Consider the following 23,983-nt stretch of genomic DNA (forward strand, 5'->3'; position numbering starts at 1 on the left):
ACTCTGGCACTTCAGAAGAATTCTATTTCTGTCTTTTTTCCCGCTCCTCCTTTCACTTTCTTCATCACTTGTCTTTGCCTCTCTTTCCTTCTTTCCTTCCTTTTAATCATAGAATCAGTAAGATTGGAAGGGACCTCTGGAGATCATCTAGTCCAACCTCCCTGCTCAGCACGGTCACCTAGAGCATGTTAGACAGGGTTGCATCTGGATGGCCCTTGAGTATCTCCAGAGAAGGAGACTCCACAACCTCTCTGGGCAACCTGTGCCAGTGCTCTGTCATTCTCACGGTGAAGAAATTCCCCCTCACGTTCAGGTGGAACTTCCTGTGCTTCAGTTTCTGCCCATTGCCTCTTGTCCTGTCACATCTTCCCTTCAGCATCTTCCATTTGCCCACTTACCACCCGGAGCGGGAGGAGTGTTCCTAGCTTTCTTCTAATCCATTGCTAGGGTAAGGAAAGGCATAATTAATGCTGATAGGTGAGGGGTCTTTTAGCTTTCAACTTCATACCTCCCCACATACACTCCAATAAAATTAATGGAGGGAAAACAGGCACCTTTCAGAAATAATGTTTCAGCCTTCTGCAGTCTGAAAGCATGGGTGCCCGAACAAGTTACAAGATAGGCCAAAATGCAGAGTTACTCAGATGCAATATCTGAGCTCGCCACAGTGCACAGTCTCTCACCCATCAGTGTTATGGGTAGGCTGCTGCACGCAGACCATGAGAAGGGCTTTTGCAGGGGCAGCTGCAGCAGAGTAAATACCATACTTCAGTTCACCCACCTTTTTGCTCACGGAGACAAAATTTAGTATGCAAACAGGACAGAAAAGAAGTCAGATTTCCTCAAGAAATCAGAAAAGAACTGGCGGTCTCCTCAGTATATTGTCTTCAACATTGAAAGCAGCACCAAAACCTTTCAGGGTAAAATCTTATAAAACTAGCAACCATGCATAGACATTTCATGGGCAGGATTGCAGGATTTTTCCCCAGTTTATGAAAGCTTTTTAAAAAAAAAAAACACAAAAACCCTCTTCTACCTCTCATTTTACAGGCTTAGTTCTGTTCCTTTGTGTCAAACTTCCAGTTTTTGTAGCATTTTATTGTGCCTCTTGTTGTAGCTTTTGAACCCTACATTAAACTGAGTTTTGTTAATATGTTTATGAAAGGGAAAACAAGAGAATGAAATACAGATATGCTGATGACAAACTGGAATAAGGACCTAGAGCAAATATACTGAACAAAATGATTTTCTTTTCCTGGCAGATGTGTCTGATCTTCAGGTAACAGGAAATTTTAGCTCTTGCAAGTGTGCAAGAGTATGGACAGTGAATTTTTGTATGTATTTTGGTAGAAGAGTATAATATTGTATATTATGATATTCCTACCATAAGTCATTAAGCAGATTCACTGCTACTTATTAACTAGTGCAAGTAATTGCCACTAGTTGTTTTTTTCTAAAGTTTCAGTTTTAAAATAAGCATCCCAAGCAGGACTCCACTGCCTTTCTTTTAAAAATAAAAGGTTGTGAGCCTGCCATACAAATTTTGGTTATTGAGACGCCTTTGTAGTCTTGGAGATGCATTTATTTCTATTTGCTTGATATGAGCAATAGCAGTTTTCAGAGTAACTCTACTTTGAAAATTACTAGTAAGTTTTTTTCTTGGAATGCCAAAGTTTCTTAATATTCAGGTGACTATTCTTTATTTAAATTCTACTTCGGTGCTTTTTTCACTTTAGGTTTCATGGCAGGCATACAGAGGAACCCCCAAATGTCACAGTATGGACCTCAACAAACTGGACCTTCCATGTCACCACACCCTTCACCTGGAGGCCAAGTACATCCTGGAATCGGTAGCTTTCAGCAGAGTAATTCAAGTGGTACTTACGGGCCTCAGATGAGCCAGTATGGACCACAAGGTAAAATAACAAACCATGATACTTACTATTAATCCATATGATAATTTTATACATATATGTAAAAAAAAATGTATAGCATGTATCTTTGTAGGTAGGCAGGTAGGTATGTGGTTTCTTTTAAAAAAAATCACTCGGAAGTGAAGTTACACCTTGTGGAAGAAGCTTCTTCTGTAATTTGCATGTTTGTCTCTATAAAAATAGTGTTGCTAAATTGGGCACAGAAATGATGAAGCTGTTGCGTTACTAAGGCCATTGTTTGGGAGTCCACGTCATCTCTAAGATAAGGCTGAGCTTGACCAAGCATGGAATAAGAGTCACAACACCAATCCCAAAATAGAAATTCTTTTCTGAGATGGAATCCCAAGGCCAATATGAAATTGTATAGTGACTGTGAGGGTTAAAGTCTTCTAACGAGCATAGTAATACAGTGGGTACTGTGGGAATATAGTATTGAGCTCTAATGCATACAGTTTGTGAATTTTAACTAATCCCTCAGACTAAGAGAGACTGTTCCTTTTATTGTACGTGTTTGACAGAATAGTTGGAGGATTAAAACAAAAATAGAAGAAACAGTTTCTGCCTCAGACTTTCAGTGCTCACAACCTTGAACTTGTCTATTGTTTTGCCTTTAATGGATGAGCTTTATAAAGTGTGCATCTTTTTAGAGGTTTAATGAACTTTGAGTCAAGCCACAGAATGTACAAGGGATAGTATTTTATTTTGAGATGCATCAAGAAGCTTGTCTATTTCAGCACTTCCTACTATATTGCTTTCTTACTTAAAATCCTTAAAAAGGGTTGTGGCTTGCTGTGGGAAGTGCTGTAAGGGCTCAGTGGCTTGTCCATTCCAACAAGCATGGTTATTTTAGTCTCCTGACTTTGAGAGCTAATTCAGTTGTTCATTTGGAGGGAGTCTTACCACCCTACGCAATAGTCCTTTCATTTTCATCTCTGGGTTGCATTTGTTTTAGTGCTCTGAGTACAGGACTACAAGCCAAGATCTCCTAGTTTCTAATTTTGGCTGTGCCTTTTACTCCATCTTTCAACTTAGGCAAGTAAATACATTTCTCTGCTTCACTTTCCTTAACTCTAAAATGGGAATAGCCTTATAGCCATGTGTGAAGATTAATTACCCGACTCCAGTTGACTGGCACTTTCCTTTTATTTGGAAAGCATTTTCTGGCTGTAAAATACTGTCCAAGTGCTTATTTTCATCTGCACAGAGAGCAACTAGCTTAACTGGTAAAATCTAGTGGATTTATGATGTGCTACGCTGACTTGCAGCTGTACTGCTGCTGCTGAGATCCTGAACCATGGGAATAGTAGGTGTCAAGTGCAGTAAAACATTAGCCATCCACACTGATTGAATGGAAAGGTTTTTGTACTAAATCAATGCATTTAAGTAACATGCCGAATACTACTTTCTTTTTTGCTTGAGTTCAGCAGTTCTTCTCCTCTCTCTGTAGATGAAAGTGCCTATGTAATGATTTTATGGGTCGTGGTCAGGAAGAAATGGCTATTAAAAAGTGAACTTGAGGGGGCAGGAAGAAAATGAGCATCATTGTCATTAACAAGCCATTTCAGAAGGGTCTGCTGAATAGTGTGATGGATGCAAAGCATGTTCTTCTGCCAGCTTTTAGAGGGTACTGGTGATCCCATGCGCTGGTCCTTGTAAAAGGAAGGCCCTGCAGGCTGAGCTCTAAGGGTAGCTCGTAGAGGAGAGAATACTGCATTTTCACCAGGCTAATGTGACCAATGATAAAATACCTACCGGTGTGAATCTGGTCATCCCTGATCACTAACTGTAATGTGACTGATATTTTAAAATCATACATTTATCTGGATTTAACTTTTTAATAGTACTTTTCATTTTTAATGAAAGTAATCTGTAATGCATCTCATTAACATACCCTCTTACAAAGCACAATCATGTGCTGGTAGTATTGAATATGTAATGTTAACGTTGTTTGCCTTTTATTGCCAAAATAACAAATACATTAAAGATTACCTGAGTTGCAAATGAGTTCTTAAATTATTAAACTAAAATTATTCTTGAGGATCATATTTGTTTTTCGTGTTTTGTTCACACAGGCCTTCCTTCAGAATATTGTTAAGCATAGGCTGAGTTGAACAGGACTACTTGTATTTTTACGTACATGTCAAAGCATTTTGTGACATTAAAGTTTTAGCTTAAAAGTTATGTTTCGCTATGTGCTCAATCCTGAAAACCATTGCTGAAAAAGTTAGGCTATGTCTGCAGTAGAATTGCTTACCATAGTGAAGTAGTAAGTTTGGGTTTGGAGGAATTAACTCATAGTTTGCATAGTTTGCAGAGTAAAATTGTCTGTCACTTGTTTATAGCTGGTTCATTTTGTTTTCGTGTGTTTTCATAACACTTAGATCTGTAATAAGAGTAAAATATACTTGCTCAGGAAGCAGTTCCTGTGTTGGGGACCTAATGCAATGCTATGGAACCATTTTCTGCAAAAACAGAGAATGGCTTTGGCCTCAAAATTCAAGGTATGCTTCTGTGTGCCGGTGCTATAATACAGGGGCATACAGGGCAGTACATTAGTTTTAATTTTGAATTAACACCACCGCTTTTCTCTCTCCAAGAAAAAAAAAAAAAAAAAAAAAAAAAAAACAGTGAGAATGGGAGGTGAATGGAACTGTCTTTCAGGTTTGTATTTGGGTAACATCTAGCTCAAGAGCTAATGAAGTTTTGTTCTGTGACCAGAGAGCACCAAAGTGCTGCCATGGCAAAATGTCCCCTGAATGCACTCTGGAGAACAGTCAGATACTATAGTCAGTTGGATCTTTTAAGACTGTGGCAGAGAAAAACTTACTGTGGAGCAGTAGAAGGTGTCAAAAATGCCTCCTGTTGCTGCAACTTTACCTACTGATTTCAACAGTAAAACTGCTCTGCTTGAGATAAACCAATGCTGAATGTGCTTGAATCCCTACCCAAAAACGTCACAGTTAACAAAACATGTTTTTGTTCATCTTGAATGAGTATCTGTGCTTCGGAACATTTAATGGACTAAAACTCATGTCATAAAAATACTTTAATATCTAGCTCCCACTGATTTCAGGAGCCTCGATTTTAATTAAAGTGATAATCAGGGATGAGGTGCCCTAAGTGGACATGTAAGCAATTTTAAAACGTTATTGAGAAACTATTTCTAATACTATGAATCTAACCTCCATCCCTAAACCAGGGAGGAAAAACAACAGGTAGTTCTGAAAATTCCCTCTTTTCGTGTTGCCTAGAAATGGCAAGGTATCAGAGCACTGTGTTTAGCAGACCTGGGCAAAGTGGACCAAAGATTCAGCAATAAGTGTGAACATCTGTCTTTGGCAGACAGCTAATATGCTATTTTTGTATTTTATCTTGTTGCTTTTCTTCTTTCACATTTCTAGTTATCGTTTTGATTTTCCATATGCGTTTGAGCTGTCATGTCTGTGGGTACAATTCTAATCTGCTTGGAGGGCGCTGGAATCAAAAATCCCTTGGACAGGGAGGGGAGGAGTTGTTCAATGGTATCGTACAGCCGCTGTTGCCAGGCTCGTACCCACTTGAAAAGTGTGGGCTCTTGGACTTGGCTGCCTGACACGTCCAGCTGATGTGGGCTGGCCTAGCATCTGCTGCATTCATTGTGTTTAATACTGCATCCATCTGTTTTCTGCCAAAGCCACTGCCAACAAATTACTAATCTATTAGAGAAACATGGAAATAAGATTGCACTCCTCATTCTTGGCAAGTCCTCTTGTATTTTGTTTGGCCTTTATTTTGCCTTTTTTTTTGTGGTCTGGGAAAGGTATAAGAATAGCTAGTACTTGAGGTATTGAGGAAATGCTTAGGGAAAAGAAACATGGAAAAAACATTGAAACTTGTTTTCCTTTCTGAAAAGATGCCACTTCCCTGGGCTCTTGGACTTGTATCCCTGGAGATGAATGATTAAGCACTTATTTTAACTGAAGCACATATATTTATGGAGAAGATTCCACGCTTTTTGTGTGTGTTGTGCTTACAGTTGAGAAGCCAAAACATGAAAGAAGAGATTGTTTTTGTCCCGATTCAAAATAGCATCAAAACAGTAATAGAATTTACCATTGATGTTTGCTCCTCCAAGTCTGCTGCTGAACTGTACTTTTTAGACCCTAAATGACAAAACAAATTGGCCTTATTTAAATTGAACTGATGGTAGCTTTTACGGCACGTACATACATAAAATGTGCATAATGTTTGAGCGTTCATATACTTCATCTTACTGCATTACGTTTTTCTTGCAGAAAGCAATTGGAAAACCAGAGCAACATGAGTTCTGCGTTACAACTTTAACATTGAGCAGAGCAATATGAAACTAATGAGCCTTTCAGCTTGTGGTCACATATGTTGGATCAAAGAGGTGTAGCCTGAACAGGTCTTAGCAACCAAAATATTCGTTAGGAGTGATTGCTCATTGAACAGAAAATTGTCAGCTGAGAGCAGCTGTGACTAGAGGAAGAGGAGAAATGACAGGGCACTCTGCATTCAGAGTATAGCTAAATCTGGAATCTTTCATTTCTGCTAAACTGGGGACCCTTCTGTTGGGGGGGAGGGGGGAAAAACATGCATAGATACTGGGCTTCTAAAGCAAAGGTGAAGTGTTGTTTCATTTCCTTGGAAAGCATAGGTCACACATGTTTTCATTGCAGAGAATTTGTAACAGAGTCAGTTACTGGGTGGGGAGGAGGGAAGAATTAGCCAAAGCATAGCAGCAGGAGTGTATGAATTAATTATGTGTGCATTCAAATGATGAATGAATATATTTATTTTAAATATAAACAGGAGCTGCATGCAACTGACTCCTCTGTCTGGTAGTATGAGGCCTGGAGGAGAGACATGTCTTATTTCCACATTCAGAGGAAGATTCCACTGGCTGCAGCCTTTAAATAAGCGTGGGAATATTTAAGAGTAGTCAGGAAATTCTGCTCTGTGGCATCCCATAGGGAGGGAATGAGTTGTATTTCCACTAATCTGGATGTGATGGAAATAAAGACAAATCAAAATGGATGACTAAAGGAGTGTAATGTGATCTGTTTCTTAAAATACTTTTCTATCACATCTCTCTTTTTTTTTTTCTTTCTTATTATGTTTGAATTTGTTTCTGGAACACTGAATGCAGTATGCTTTTTTTTTTTTTTTTAGCTTTAAATGTGATAGGAAAATCAGTAGTGAAATTAGTTAAGCTGCCACAAATGATGCAGTTTGTTCCAGCAATAATGCAGATTAGGGTCAGACAGGTTTTCATGCCATCCTTCGTAAGACACCTGTTTATATTAGCATCTTTGTAGTATTGCTGTTTACTCTTTTAATACTAATTTTCCTAGAAGAGGGGATGCACTATAAGTTAACTATAAGTTAATACACTGTCTGCTAGCATAGCCAAATATTGAACTTGCAGGGAACATGGGTAGGGTAGGAGGGGACAGGGAATGTTCCTAAAGGCCCTGCAGTAGTTCTCACAGGGCACTGCCAAAGTCTCTTTGCCATAAATGGACAAAATAGTTACGAGCAAGGATCCAGTGAGAATAGCTTGTTGCTGTAGTTTCAGAAAGATGAAAAATGAGAACATGGAATCACAAAAATAAGACTCTCTCTTGAGTTTATGTAATGAGTTTCTTACATGTCGCGTATCTCTTTACCGCAAAAGACATTTTTGTACATTTTGTACCCTCTAGAGGCTGTGCTTTTCTGTATTTGTTCTCATCCCACAATATATGAGGCCACATGAACATCAGGTTCATAGGCTAGTTCAGGTTGGGAGGATGCTCAGGAGGTATTAGGCTAACTTTGTACTCAAAGTAGGGTCAACCAGGAGATCAGACTAGGTTACTCAGGACTTTATCCAGTTGGGTCTTGAAAGCCTCCACGGAGGGAAACTGTACAACCTCTCTGGGCAGATTACTCCACTGTTAGACTATCTGCATGGTGAAAAAGTTTTTCTGACTTGAGTCTCATGTGGTTCATGTTAGTTGACTATAGATGTAAGCTCTGCAGCTGCTAACTTCCTAAAATGAAATATATGCTCAAAAGTTTTATGTTCTTCTCTGTGTTTTTATTGTTTTCTTCAGGAAACTATTCCAGACCACCAACATACAGTGGCGTGCCCAACACGAGTTACAGTGGCCCAGGACCTGGCATGGGTATAAATGCCAACAGTCAGATGCATGGACAGGGGCCAAGCCAGCCTTGTGGTACCATGCCCCTGGGACGGATGCCATCAGCTGGGATGCAGAGCAGACCATTTCCTGGAAACATGAGCAGTATGACCCCCAATTCTCCTGGCATGTCTCAGCAGGGAGGCCCTGGAATGGGCCCACCCATGCCAACTGTGAACCGTAAGGCACAGGAGGCGGCTGCTGCAGTGATGCAGGCTGCTGCAAACTCCGCACAGAGCAGGTATGCATCCACTGAAAGTAGTTAAAGCAAGTAGGACTGTTTTTCTTCTCGTTTCTGAAGTTACAGTGCTGTATAGATGCACAGAGATGCATTTATACATGTTCTGTTAACAGTATTTTTGGGAGGAAGTGACATATAGAAGAAAAATTTTCTTTAAATGTAAGGGGAAAGAATGCTGCTGTATTTTTTGAATAAGCAAAAAGCAGCTGTGACAAGTGGAGATGACAGCCACTTCCAGTTTGGTCCTTGGCACTGTGAGCGTTAGGAAAACCTGCAGGATTAAGGAGCGCAGAACAAGCCCTCTACAACTTAAAATTGATTAACTGAGTAAGTATATTTTATCTTTGGTAGAAGGAGGGCCAGCACCAACATCCTAGGCAGCTTGCACGTGCTGCAGGGTAAGGAGGCTTGTAAAGCTGCCCATCTGCAGTTGCGTTCACTGCCCATGTTGTGAGTGGCAGTGCTCAAGGCAGTTCTCTCTTACAGGACTGTCCGTACTCCTGCACAGGCATACGGATGGGCAGAGGAGGGTACAGTAAGGGCAAAAGCTGGAGAGGGAACGCAGAAGGAGGCATAAAAACAATCTGTAGTTATCTGAAGTAGGTAACTGCCACCGATGCACCTGTAAGAGAGAACTGCAAACTAGGATTGTGGAGGTTGGAGCGGCTGTGTGGCTTCTTGCCTATCCTTTGGGTCAGGATAACTGAGTGTTGCCATGTGAGCATGGATTTTGGCAAAGGCATTTTTCTGTCCATGGTTATTCTTAAGATGTCTCGGTACTTACAATGAAATCATATTTTCTGGGAAATTTTTCAGATGAAGTAATTTCCACATTTCACTGGACTTAAGTAGCTCCTGGTGTGTTTATTATCTTTTTCTGTTAAGAGAAGTTCCATTACATTTGAGAATTACGTAAAGCTGGTTCCACTGTTCTGGTGAGCAAGTTTATGTGTGTATGTGTATGTTAAGCATTTGGCATTTATTTATGCGTATGCGTACACAGACGCATGTATACATACACAGTTATTTCTCATTCAGGAGCAGAGTTTCTGGACACTAGAGCTGCAGTAATTCCATGACACAATGTAAAAACAAATAGGAGTCTAATGTGTCCCTGTATCTATTGCATTCTTTTTGCGTGACTTTGGAAGACAGGTGGCTTCTAGCAATAAGCACTAGCAAAGTTTTAAGATAATAACAATAAATGTGGTGTTCTTCATGTTCTTGTTCAGTGAAATAGGACCACACTCCCTTAAAACAGACCATATTCCTGCAGAAATCTGTGAACCAGCAATCTCTTGCTTGTGTTGGTTGTTTTAACAGATCTGTCTAGTAGGATTTAGAAAAGTCTGCTTCTGTCTGTCTGGTTTAGGCTCTAAGCTGGTAGGTCAGGCAAGAAGGAATAAATGGGCCATCTCTGCAACCGCAGGAACACTTTCTTTAAAATCGTGTAATGAAAGGAAGAGGGCATGTTTGGTCTTAACAACAAGAAAAGACTTGGTTTGCAGTAAGTGGAAAGTATTCGGTTGTGATTCAACATAGCTTTCGGAATAATGTGTAGTGTTTGATCAAAAACTAGATTAATTGATTACCACTCCTATCTCACACCTTCCTATCAAGTCAGTTTTGTAAAACTGCTTTTGATTTCTAGATTTGCCTGGGCAAAAATGCACCATTTCAAAGCCTTTTCATCACATATTGCCCATTCCAGTGATCTAGCACCTGTAGAAGGACTGTACAGTCATCAAATCTCTATTGGCAATATTGGCAAAAGGGTGTTTATAAACTGCAAATTGAGTGAAACTTGTCAATCCCCACTGATGCCAGAGGCTCACCAGCACACCATTTTTCTCTTTGATCTCAAGTCAGTTATAGGGGAAAAAGAATTACAGCTTTTTGGCTATTCCTGCAAGTCCTCCATACTTGTATATGGAAGGAATGTACTTGACAGTGATTCATATTTGTGATACAGAGCAAATCCAAAGAGGCTCTTCTTTTGTTCTGCTTTAGGCCACCATACATTAGGTCGCCTGCTTATCCCAGCCAGTCTGGGGCTGGCGGACGCCCCATGTTTTCTTCACAGCATCCCAACTATGGCAACGCTCAGGCTCCCTTGATGCACCAGCCTGACCAGTACGGGTAGGTAGCAATGTAAACTGGACTTGCTGTGGGACCTTGGCAATTTTTTTTTAATGTTTATGAACATGCCATCTGGCTGCTGAAGGAATATAAAAACTGTGTGAAAGATACACCAGATATTTGCATCATAGAGGGGATTTTAGTTTTTGTTTGTTTGTTTGTTTTACTAACGCCACTGTGACAGTACGATGAAAAGCTGCATGTCACTCACTCACACACATTCTGCATGGCTTTTGGCATGGCTCGGTTTCCTTCATGCCTGAGAGGGAAATAAAGAACTTCATCACTAAGAAGGAATGAGATCCTCCTTCTCCTGCTCCTGCTTCTCCCCCTCCTCCCCACCAAGTCCAGGAATCATTTCACTCTCCCTGGTGTTGTCATTTTTGTCTAGGAACACTGTGCAACTTTGTTTTCTTGACTTGTTATTGTCGTTACTACCCTGGCAGTGAATCACTCCCATAAAGTACAATTCCTTTTTCATAGGTGATTTATTGCAGAAGTGATGACAGGATTTATTAATGGAATTTTCAAACAAGTCTTATTACCCTTTAATTGAGAGTGCATGTGTTTGAAAAATTTCAGTTAGTCCCTAGAAGGATTTTTAGAAGCTCTGAGTATCCAATCTAAAGCATCAACCTGAAATGCAGCTAATGTTTTCTCAGCAAAGTTCTTCACGCTGTGATTTCTATAACCGTATCATAAGTTACAGCACAAAGGGAAGATATGTGCACTGCCTTCCAGACTGTCGCTTGCTTACAAACAGTTTCAAATTTCACTTGAGATTCAAGTTTCATAGACTTCCCTGCCATAATTTCTGTTATTGCTTCCCTAGCAAATCTGTAATACCCAAATTACTGCTACCTTCATGGTTTTTAACAAGTTTTAATTACCAGTTTTCTGTAGCTGCTTTTGTTTGGGTTTGATTTTTTTTCTCCTTAGCAGTATCATTCGTATATGGGCACATAAAAAAGTCAAAAACAAAACAAAAAATCAGAACAGAAGTCTACTGGTTAGTCTGTTAAAAATAAAAAAATCGATGAAATAGAAGAGAACTCGCACTATAGTATTTTCTAAAATTGGAAGGATGTCTACTAGTACGTGCCAAAGTGCATGGATAATATCCAGCCTCCTTCTTTGTATGTCTTGCGTGTATAAGATAGAGCTATGGTTGAATTTTTATAACCATAAAAAACAAAAACACCCCTGTATGCAGAGTTAAGGGGAAAATAAAGAGTCATGGTTACACAGCAGTGTTTCTGTTCAAGTTGATGTGATCTCCTTCAATGTCAACTGTTGAATCAGTAGCAAAGTATCAATAGGGGAGAGAAATTTATCTTCAGCTGCTAATCCACAGGATCTGTCCTTTCCCAACTCAGGGGTCTCATTTAGACTTAGAAAGCTGGTTTGCCTCAGCTTTGCCAAGCCACATTAAGCAGCTGTGTAAAATGAATTTAAATGGCATGCGTCAGAATAAAATCACTTCCACTGGGGCAGAAAATCAATGTTAGTTAACCAGAGCTGGATGATCAAGATCTGAGTCTCAGCCAGCTATACTTAGGTGTCATCCTCAGTGCAGAACGCCACCCTTTTAATTAGAGAAGAAAAACACAAAAATAAAAGGTGTGGCTGAGGAAGATACTACATGTACTTATGCTTTTTGAATCAGCCTTTGACCTCACCTTGAGGTCTCCTGTATGTTAAGCTTTGATTAATTCCTGCTACTGAACACTTCTCCAACAAGGTAAAATCTTACGGCGTGCTAGTCCATCCCATGCTCGCAGGCCAATGTTTCCTCTGTGAGATCTAGCATGTCAGGCTAAAGGAAAGAGAGATCTTTTTAAGACCTCTTCATTGAACCACCAGTATCGGTGATTTCACATGGCCGAGGATGCCAGGCAATGCAAAATAACTCTCTAATACACCATATAGTAATTCCCCTTAATTTCAGGAGGACAATGTGAAGGAACAGCGAAATAGTTTTTTCCTTTTTCTATCTGTCTTGGTCTCACCAAATCAGTTGATTGATGAAGACTGTACATTGAAGACCTTATATGTCCATCAAGCTCCAAGGAAAGTCTTGTTAACTCCTGTAAGCACAAGACACCCAGAACAGTTCAGTTATTAGAGATTTGAACTCAGTAGAGTCCTCTGAAGAACAGAAAGCTCCAAAAATTAAGTCTTTCTATCAAATTATAGTTTCCACAGCAATATATGTATGTATTTGTAATGATAGATCTTTGTGTGTATAGATCTGTAACAAATGGGCACTGTGAGCCTTCAGTAAAAGTAAACAGTTTAAGTGACAGTATTTTCTCAGCTGATGAATATGTTAAGAGACCGTAAATTTAGCCTGTGTTATCAGCCAGTTTTGAGTTCCTCAGTCTCTGGATGCCCAGCTTAAAACTTTTAGGGACTATTTGTTCAGTGTCTGTGAATCTTTGTTTACTGTACTGTACCCGAGTGCACACTTTTGAAATTTGATTACTGGATTGACACCCAATGTTTACAGACATTCTTGGAGCTACGTGTTTGTCATCATCATTTTCAACATGCCTTGTGCCAACAGTGAATGGCGTTCTGAGTGTGTCTTCGTAGCAATTGAAGGTCTGACTGTAGCATGTGCAAACTTAGAAACCTAGTTGTGAAATAGCCACTTCACATAGTATTAACAGTGTGGCCTTAGGAAGACTTAATTCAGTACTAGCTGACTGTAAAATACACGTCCAGCTGGACAGGTAATAAATGAGCCTTTTGCTACTGCAACTACGGTTATCAATACTTGAACTAATTGCTATAAAATGAGTTTGGTGTTCTGAGGAGCAAGCCTGTCTTTGAATGTAGTGTCTTTGACCTCAGTGTACTCTACCTTAATATGCTTGGGAGTGCCTGTTGCAACTGTGTAAATTAAAGCAATTTTTTTATAGATTGAAGAATTTAGAATTCAATTTCATTGATTTTAGAGAAAATGATTTAGACATAGCAGTTTACTCAACTGAGGAGCTGAGATCCAGCTTAGCTATTTGCAGCCTCTGGCCATTTTAAATTCTGGTCATGGAGATGCCAAACCTGAGGTGGATATTTACACTGTTGTCCTCTGCTCTCCATGCCACCTTAGGCACATGGTTTATTGTAAAAGCTATATAGAAAACTGAAGGTTGGCTCCTCCTTTTGACTGTGCTAGTAGAAGGCAAGAGTATCACAGCAATTTTATTCAGTCCCTGCAGTAATGTACGGTGTTGCATTGTCTTTATGTACCTTCGTGCTCTTTAAAATGGGGTTCTAGTTTCTAACTGCTTAGCAGTTAAGCAGCAGAATTTTTTTACTTTTCCATTTCTAGTTCACCTGCAGTTTGACTAGCATGTGGTGGCAAATCCTCAGCAATTTAGAAGCCCTGAGAGAGTCTATTGGCACCTAGTAAGACTTCTAAGTCAACATGAGAATCAACTTCTCCATATATTAGAATTGCTTTTTCCTGTGGAGCTCTGCCTAAAGGCGTTATTTTATTTTATTTACTTACGCTTGTAGCAAGCAGCTCCCTTTTATCTACTTACTGTACTAGGAAAGAGTTGGGGATTTGTGTTTTAAAGAAGTAACTTTTTCTTCAAATTGTGATCTAGTGTTAGATAAATGCAGAGGCTTGGGGCACACTTGACGAGACTGACAATCCAGTCAATTTATGCTAGCAATGATTATAGATTATAGGGGGTAGGATAAAGAAGGGTAGACATGACATGAACAACACAGAAAACCACACCACACATGCTGCCTTTTTAGGATTACTTCTGCATTTTCTGTAAGGACACCAGAAGGTCAGCCTGTGGGCATCATCTTCAGGCTCAGTCCCCTCTCTGTAGGTCTCAGCTAGGTTCTTGCGCATTCATCAGCATAAGCAGGACTTCATGGCCAACAACCACAAGAACTTTGGGGAAAGCCCGTATGTTAAGAAACGTATGTACCTGGGGAAAGGTACATAGCTGCTTTTGGACTTACCTGTTAGGAATGTGTTTGGTTCTGTGTAAAGAGCACTTATACCCATCTACTGATCATCTTAAAATGCTTCAATTCTCATCTTTAAGTTCTTTAAAAACATTTTTTCTCTCTAATGAAAAGGCCCACAGTATTTTGTCTATAGTTAATGGATGGTTAAGTCTATATTATTTAGATAATATGATGACTTACTGAGTCACAGTAAATGGGCATGACAGTGAGATTAGAAACTATAGCTATAGTTAGAAATGGAATAACGTTGTGATGAGGCCAAAAGAATTTAAGTAAGTTTTCATTTAGTCCAGTGAAATTGATCCGTAAAAGCTGCACTGATATTAGAGAGTTTGAGTTGTACAGAGATGTACAGTTAGCATAAATGAGATCAGGAAGTGCATTCTGTGCATCTCTTTTTTAGCTTGTTTGTGAATGTATGCACATGCACACTCGCTCGAACACACACATACACACTAACCTTCCATCAGCATTTCTGCTCTGCTTATACGTCTAATTCATATTTCATGTTGCTGGTGCCAACAATGCACTTTTTCCACGTTTTTTTCTCCAATGCTAGGGTAATGCAGCACTGCTGATGGACTAGAAGCTACTGAGGAGGAAATACAGTAATGAACAGGGTGCATTAAAATGTCAAAAGGAAAAAAGAATGAGGCGGAAATGGGGAATGATTTTTTTTAAAAAAAGACTAATGATATAAGTAAAGAACAGTTTTTTTTTTTTAGATATTTCGTATCCTTGATCCTGTGCGTTTCTACCCTGTATTTTACAGTTTAGGCATTTTGCCCTTGGAACTTGCCTTTAAGAAAGCTATACTTACGTAGCATGTAGCAGGAAGACTTGACGTGCTACAGTAAAACTCAACTGTCTTTAATCTCTGGAGAGAAGTATGTGTTCTCCATTGTTTCCCCATTTTCCCCTTAAGCTTGGAGGAGCCGCTCTTCTCTGCTAAGAAGTGCAGTGGAGTGCAGGAAGGTTAAGTACTTATTCAAGTTTCTTTGCTTATTCAAACTAGGCCACTTTTAGATGAAAGGCTGCCAACTGCGAAATCCCCAAAGTAAACTAGGCTAAGACAGGACTGGTAGCCATAATTGGAACCAGCACTGGGGGTATGTTATCTGTTGCCTTTGAAATAAGCCCCTAGCAGAAAGGCTCTTTCTGCCCGCTCTTTTATTTAACATTCATAAACAGCTACTGTAAAGGAATTACTCCTCTTCAAAATCAGGCCACTGTCAGTTCTCAAGTTTCAAGGTGTCTGGTTGTTTCCCCCTTACCCCCTCCTCCAAAGGCTGCCAGGCTTCTGATTTCCATCAGGGACCCTAACAGATCAAGTTGAAATAAGCTCCACTTTGCTTCCCATTAGTACTGTTTGAATAGCCAAGCAATAAATTTCAGTCAGTGCAACTACGTGCAGCTTCCAAAATAAAACTCCCCATATAGTCTCAGTTGGATGAAGGGGTATTGCTTCTTGGCCTGAATGACTGTATAGTGTTGCTGTGAACTATGAGTAGCTGCTGTGCTCCACCTGAAGCTGGCTGCGTTTCAGTGTGAGTGGAGTATTTTCTCTGTACACAGAGCTTATGAGTGATTTAAGAGATTAAAGTCTAAATATCAATGATTATTGTAACTGTTATTTCTAACAGAGCTATTAACCAATATTGATGGTTTTTCTTTAAGGACTCATGCTTCCACCCTCTTCATGAGAAATAGTCATTTATATCAAGCTGACTTTTTTATTCTTTCTTTTCTTCCTGCAAAGGACACTTCTTTTCTTCATGTTCTGCTTTTCAGAGGAGAACCCTATATGGCCTTTTCATGTAGGAAGCAAAGTACCGGGAGGGATGAACTACAAGTTAGCTTATATGTATTTATTATAGTAAAGGGAGAGATGGAAGCAACTCTTTTATGATTATTTTTATGAAGATGCAGTTTGTAGATCAGCTCAAAATTGCTGATAAAATTGTGTAAAGATGGAAAGAAACTTTATATGCTGAGCTAACCAAAGCCACTTCTTGTGGGAGACTGAGAGAAACATATTTTTATCTGGAATTTTGTTTTACTAAAAGGCAAATCCATCATTTTGGAGTCCTAGATGTCACCAAGCTGTAGAGCTCATGCAGGCAACCAGTGATTTGGGGAGAGGTTTTCTTTTTCTTTTTTGGTAACTCATCAATCAAGTAGACTGCTGTATGCTGTTCATGCCATTAGAGATTAACCACAGACCTCAAGAGTGAATGCTCCTTCTCTTCTTTGGAGAGTAACAATTCTTAAATTGTGAAAGCAGGAGTGTATTGTGAAGGAAGAGTGATTTTCAGAGTAATGAAGGAGAATTTTCAGTTGTCTCGGAGACAATTCTAATTTGATTTTTACTGTGTCATGATTATTTTTGACTTAATCTGGTTATTTAGGAGAGATGTTGCCCTCTATAGGAGTACTAATTATTTTGAAACAAAATAGCAGTGTAGGGCTATGTGTTATACTACATTAATATTCTGCCTCAAAATCAGTTGTTGCATAGAAACTCTGTACTTCAGAAGATGATCTTCAGTGAAACAAAAATGCAGCGCTTAGTTAATTGTTTTTTATATAAAAGTAATGAATAAAGGAGGGCTTTAGTTTTTGTGCTGCTTTTTGGGTGGTGAGAAATGTTTCAGATGAGAAAAAAGGGGTTTTGACATTGTTTGTCTTTTTGTCTGCCAGCTGGAAGATCTACTACTTTAAATTACTAAACTAGTCAGGAAAAAAGAAAAGCAGGAGAACAGCCATCCAGTTGGTGGGAATCATGAAGAAAGCATAAGAAAGTAAATTCCATGACTGCCCGATGTGATTTAGCACATGTGTTGTGCAAGTACGGGACTGTGACTGAACAGCCTAGGGTATCTGTGGCAGAAAGTGAGAAACAGATTTAAAAAAATGGCAGGAGGAGTTACGGTTTCATAGTGACTTGAAGGTGTTACACTGTTTAACAGTGGTGATAGTTGAGAGGAAGTTTGGTATTTTTTTTCAGCAGTGGTAGCTGGGGAAGCATGAGGGGGAAGAGCCTTTCTCGCTTTTGTTAATGGAGTTCAGGTGGGAGCGTTAGTGGAGTTCAGCCTCACTTCTAGCTGGACGTACAAGGAACTTCGTAAGACCCTTATTAAATAGTGACATAAGAGCAGTAAGGTTGGCTCTTCTTAATCACGGCCACCAGTTTCTCTAATGCATCAAATACCTGTTGAAGTCATCACAGTACTTTTCAGGCAACTTCTGAGCTTTTTTCTGATGGAAAAAAGAGCCAGCTGAAGCTATGCCAGCTTATGCACTACACGGCAGTTGTGAAACTGTCTTCAGCTCAGAAATGGTAATGAAAATAATATTGATAAACATTTAATAGCTCCAAGCTCCAAGCTATTGGGCAAAGATAGGTAGGAGAAAATGTGTCTGTTGGGAAATCCCGTTGGAGAGCTTCCTTGCCATGTCGCTGCACATACCCGGCCGTGCCTGGCGTGCTGTCAGCCAGCTGACATCTACTCTGAAAAACTTCACCTTTGAGGAGCTGGCATAAAACGATTGGGGTTTTATTAGCTTTTCCGCCAGTTGGCAGCCCCGTGAGCGCAGTGGAGCGGAGCGGTGCTCAGCAGCAGCGCAGGGACGGGGCTGAGCACGGGGCGATGCGGGTGGCAGGCGGCGGGAGCCGCGTCGCCCAGGGGACGAGCAGGGCACCTCCGAGTCGAGCCTCCCCGAGGTGGTGCCACGCGGGAGGCAGCTCAGCAACGCCATATCCACTTCGCTTCCTGTAGCTTTTTAGCACCGCGCTGTGGTGACCTGCTGGCTATTAGTGCGCTGGGAACGGACTCTTACCCGCTTCCAAGCAATCACTCTGGGAGAGAGTTCATAGGGCCTTCCAGCTTTTTAATAAAGCTATTTATAAACATGCACAAAAATAGAAGGCACGTAGTGAGGGAGTCATGTGAGTCACTCCTCGTTTCGATATCAAGTCACACCAGGCTAAATCACCCTTCCTGACAGTCTGATGCAGCGTGACTGGCTCCCATCACTCTTGTGACGAACGGGGCAAACTTTTTTCTTTCATTTTTTTTTTTCCCCTGCACACCCAGTTCACGCATCCCTCGGATGCACAGGTTACAGCATCCCTCCTCCCCCCGTCACGCCCTCCAGCTCTGCCAGTATCTCCTCTTGGTGCCGAGCTACCCTGTCCGGTGGGAAGCACGTGCAAGCGGCCGCCCGGAGAGCAGCAGCCGAAATCCACGTTGTCAGTGGTCACGAAGAGCCCGGCTTCAACGCGCTTCCAAGCCACTTGACTTGGCCATCTTTTCAGCATTCCCATGTTTCCCGTCACCTGACATTATATTATATTTATCCAGTCCAGGCTGCACTGAGTACAGAGGGCTTGGTTTGTCCTTACACAAATAAATTCAAGTGTGGAAGTCTTGCTGTGCTTGCAAGAACCCTGCTTGATAAAAGCATTTAGGGGAATCCCTGTGAGTTTGAGAACTGCTGGCTGAATGCTGCAGTCACTATGAAATACAGACCAAAATAATTTTAGTTAACGTGGAAGGAGCTTTATGAAAACAAAGCAAAATTGGTGTAACAGTTTTTAAAAATTAAACACTACTGTATTTCCCTAAGTGTCCTTCATGTCTTTCAGTCACACGTCCTTATATTAGCCAGATCAAATGAAACTAGGGATTTATTTCTGTGGGCTTGTGCAACGTTTTCCTCACCATGTTATACTGCCATTTTTATTCTTCTGGCTATATTTTAGAGCACTACTAAGCTTGGATTTCTTCCTCAGTTTTTGTTATCTGTAAAATGGGATAAAGAGATTTATTCTATTTTCAAAATGCTTTCAGCGATATTGATGCTGTGTAGTTGTGTTGTTGTTAGCACCAATACTTATGCCTTGCACTTACCTCTTATCTCGCTCTTTCAGTGTTTGATGTGATGTAAAACTCTTACATTTTATTGGGCTTTAAATGAGTAACAAGTAGGTAGCCACTGGGGGAGATTTTTTTCGCTGCAGAAGTGGTCAATGTGATGACAATAGCTCATGAACAAACAATAAGTTTTTGTTGGTGCTTTTCAGAGTAGCTGAGTATTGAATCAGTCTGATAGAGACAAGTAAGTGCTGAGTTTTTTCTCCCTTCTTAGTTGCTTCTTACTGAAATCTAAATAATAATGATGCGAAAGGCACAAGCATTTGCATAATCAGAAAAGAAAGAATTTATTTAGAAAGACTATTTCTATTATTTGCCCCCGAAATATGCTATGTAATGCTCTAATCTTCAGATCAACCAGGACAAGAAAACAGCTAGTGTATTTGGTCAGACTGCAGTAAATTAAAGATGATGTGCACTGTCACATGATTTTCATACTCAAAAATTATTCCACATTTTAAGTGTTGCCGCTATTGCCTGGTTGTTGGGCAGAATAGGTTGGTGTTGGTTCTGTGTACTTGGTGTCAGCTGACCCTTCCCAGTGCAAACCTGGATGCTTTTTTTTTTGATGTCTCATAGTGTTGTGTCAGTGTCATCTGCATTTTGGAGCCTTGTCCTTACTTTTTTTCATGCATGTGCACACAAAGTATAAAATTTTGAAAAAATGGATTTCGTCAAAAACCTCCTGGCAGAGCCAACACCTGTCACATTGCCAGCTTTCATGAATGCTTTTTAAAAACTTTGTTATTGTGAGCAGAGAGCTTCTACGCTGCACAAAGCGAGGAAACGCAAATCTGGGTTAGTACGTTTGTAGTAGCAGTCAACAAGAGAGGGGGATACTTTGCTTTCACATTCGACAACATTAAACTCATTTGTTTTATTTACATGGGAATTGCCTTTAATGCCTCTTTATGGCTTTTCAAGACAGTGTTCAGATTTCATCTGTCTTGGCCTTTGCTAACGGTGATGACTCACTGATGAACTTCCACTCAGAGCAAAGTAAGCAATATTGCTTGTTATTTTTCTTTGCTTTCTTTCCTCCTTCCCCAGTTCTCCCATATCCACTGACAGTAGAAACAGTTTCACTTCTACAAGGAATCTCTTAATGTAGCAAGAGGGAAAATCCATAACCAAAGAACGTATGTATTTGCATGCACATGTTTGTGTGTAAATTCTCCAGGGAGAAAACATTTCCAGGTCTCACTCCTGAATTACTCTCATTATAATAACCCATTTGGTGTCAGAATATGACAGATTGTAAGTGCTTAAGGCTAGTCACAGCTCAAGACAGATTTAAATAAAGTACTTCTGGTTATTGTGCAGGTCAGTGTGTTTAAATAACAACCCCCCAAATCATACTTTGACATTTAAAAGAGAGGAAATATTGTCATGCTGCAGACCTGGCACAGATAAGCACAGGACAATTTGGTCAGTACACTGTGATTTGTGAGTGCAGCCTAACACAGTCGTTTTCACAGTTTGTAACCAAGTAGCCACCTTAGCAGTGTGTCAGCATTAAAAAAAAAAAAAAAAAAAAAAAAAATTTCCTTTTAAAATGTTTACCCAAATTACTCCCCTGAGATGCTGCAGTACATTCACTGCAAAACTGATGTAGGTTAAAGATCTGGGGCAGGGATGGCAAACTTCCATGAGCTTGTGGGCTATTTTTCTTCAGCAGCCAGTTGCTCAGGTGGCTAGGTCATGGTAGCAAGATAATTTTACACGTCTGGTGTCCAGGATGGGATAACTGGGAGAAATCCCTGCATTGTGTGAGTACTGTAGAATACATCAGGAAGTACACAGCAAAAGTGCCTGAATAATAGGTATAAGCTTGTGGCCACCAGGATAGGTGTGACTTGATGCCATCTCTTCCTTATCTGAGCTAATTCCTGCAGGTCTCCCTGGCGGTGACCACACCACGTTTGTGCTGGAGGACCTTCCCTGCGTTTACCCTGGGAATAGCAACTCTGTGGACCTTTCTCCCTCCTGGTCCTGCTGCATCTTCCTTCCTTCTCTCTTCATCTGAGCAACTGCCCTCCTCCTATCCCGGCAGCCCTTTTGGCACCTAGTTATAGTTCTGCCTATTCTTGTTCTTCATTCTTTATTTCCATCTACTCTTACCTCCAATTTTCCTTCTGCCCCAGACTGTCCTCCACTGTAGCCTACCTGGCCTCTCCAGCTCTGAACCTTGCTTCTGTTCCTTGCACGTTTCTGCACTCGACCCTCCCCTGCACCCCAGCGGACACAGGGTTCATCCAAGAAGCTGGATCAACTTTTCTTACTGCATGAAGGCTTCAGTACTGTCTTACGGGTTTAGGCTAACAGGAGAGCACAGAAGTGTAGTCATACACATGCCAGAGAATCCTCAGAAAATCAGAAAACTTGATCCCTTTGCACACAGCAAAAACCTGTGCTTTGACATGTTTCTGTACAAAAAGTTGTATCTTTGGTTTTTTGTCCTTCTGAGAAGCGTAATCCGCTTTTCATTACCATCCATTGCTAAGCTGGATCTACGTCTGAACTTAGTCTTGTAATTAGATACCTATTCAGATCTGAGGAAGATGACAACAAAAACCTTCATCAGGTGGCAACATTGAGGAGGTACTAAACCACATATCAGCAAGTGTTTAACACAGTGGCTCAGCACTGCAAAGCAACTTCTCTGTAACGGTTGGAGACAACGCACTAACCTATCAGTGATTTCAGGCCCAATTAAAGAAAGACATCTCAATATAAGAGACACTGCTCGGCAGCTGTGATCCTCTTTCTTTCCTATGATTCCTTTGTTCTGCTTTTTAACAGTGACCAGATCTCACATGTCATCCTCTCTTTTTTAATATGTGGACTTCTGCATTAGCTCAGGAGACACAATTAGATCTGATGCGAGCTGTTTTGCAGAGAAAAGAGATTAAGTGCAGATTAAGTCTCAGGGTAGATTGCAAATGAAGGAAAACAACAGGACAGGAGCTTTTTAAAAGGAAATGTTTTGAATTTAACCAATTGTATTTTGGGCCTGATAGTACAACAGACTATCAACAGAGCAGTGAAACTGACAATTGTAGGATCACAGGATTGGCCAGGCAGATGGGAGCTCAGGAGGCTTCCATCCAACCTTCCGCTCGAAGCACAGCCAGCTGCAAGCTCCAATGAGGTCAGTGAGGGCTTTACCAGTCAGGTCTTGAAAACTTCTAAGGACAGAGACTGCACCACCTCTCTGGTGACCTGATCCATGGCCTGACTGGCCTCTTTGGGAAAAGCATTCCCTTAAACCCAGCCTGATCCTCTCTTGTTCCAGCTTCTGCCCTGTGTCTCTTGCCCACCTGCTGTGCTCCGCTGTGCAGAGCCTGGCTCCAGTTTCTTGCTGAGCTCCCCACAGTGCTGGCACCTCAACCTCTCCTCATGGCTTGAGGGCTCCAGCCCCAACTCTCTTGGTGATCTAAACCCACTAAACCCACTCCACTTTATCAATGCCTTTCCTGTACTGAGGGGGGTCCCACAACTGGATGCAGTGGTGTAGATGCAATCTAACAAGTGCTGAGTGAAGAGGGATGATGACTTCCCTGACCTCCTAGCCGCAGTCCTGTTCCTACAGCCCAGGATGCTGCTGGCCCTCTGTGCTGCCAGGGCATCTGCAGGCACGGGCTCAGCTCCATCTACGAACACCATCCAGGCCTTCCCAGCAGAGCTGCTCTCTCCAGTCATGCCCAACCTACCTTGCCTCAGGGGCTCTGCCTTCCCACATTCCTCCAGCCTGTCTAGGTCCCCCAGGATGGCGGCTCTGCCCTCGAGTTCAACATTACGCAAGTGCTGCAAATTACTAAATTGTCAACAAAGTGAATAGATTACAAAAGCCATGCAGCTTCACCCCTCTTTCCCATTTTTAATGTCTTCCATTTGCAAAATATTCTACTTGTTACAGTAGAGCAGAAAAAACAAAATGTGTAGGCTTCATTATAAGGTTTAAACTGATAGCATAATCCTTAATTTGTGTTAGTCCATCTGCTTTTTCTCCTAAAGGAGGAAAAAATACATAATCTGGGATCATAGAATTGGAGGAGCTAGAGCTGGAAAATACCTAACAGATCATTATACACAATGCAGGATTTTTCCAACCAGTGTATTTTCTGATGAGTTGTGTTGTCTATATGCAACAGTGTCAAGGACTGGGATTTGCATCGCTCCCTTGGAGATCCATTTTCTATTATATGCAACATGAATGTTTCTTTTCTTAATTTCTTCCTATTATACCTAATTATCTCTTGTGTTATCCCTAAGCAATGCAACCATTGGTGTTTACATGGTAAATACTGTAAAATTGTATAATAACTGGGTTTGTTCAGCTACACAATTGATAACTAGTCAGTTAACTTTTTGCCTTTAGATGTCACTACATATACAGCAAATGTTTTTTAAAAGACTACTCGTTTTTATTTAGCCACCCAGAAAAATGGGAGAGGGAGTTTGGAGATGTAGAAGAAAGACTGGTAGTATACTTTGACATAACTACTACTTAAACAAGATGTTGGATATTCCTTTACTAAAAGCAAC

General features: G+C 40.7%; 1 protein-coding gene across 1 annotated transcript in view; it reads left to right on the forward strand.

Moving 5' to 3' along the window:
- ARID1B (AT-rich interaction domain 1B) overlaps positions 1-23,983 on the forward strand; it is a 338,300-nt gene that overhangs the window by 264,866 nt on the left and 49,451 nt on the right. The window contains 2 exon segments of the mRNA XM_062572412.1: positions 1,737-1,916; positions 8,033-8,360. Coding sequence (XP_062428396.1) covers positions 1,737-1,916; positions 8,033-8,360 — 508 coding nt within the window.

This window comes from Rhea pennata, chromosome 3 (genome assembly GCF_028389875.1).
Source record: "Rhea pennata isolate bPtePen1 chromosome 3, bPtePen1.pri, whole genome shotgun sequence".
NCBI lineage: Eukaryota > Metazoa > Chordata > Aves > Rheiformes > Rheidae > Rhea > Rhea pennata.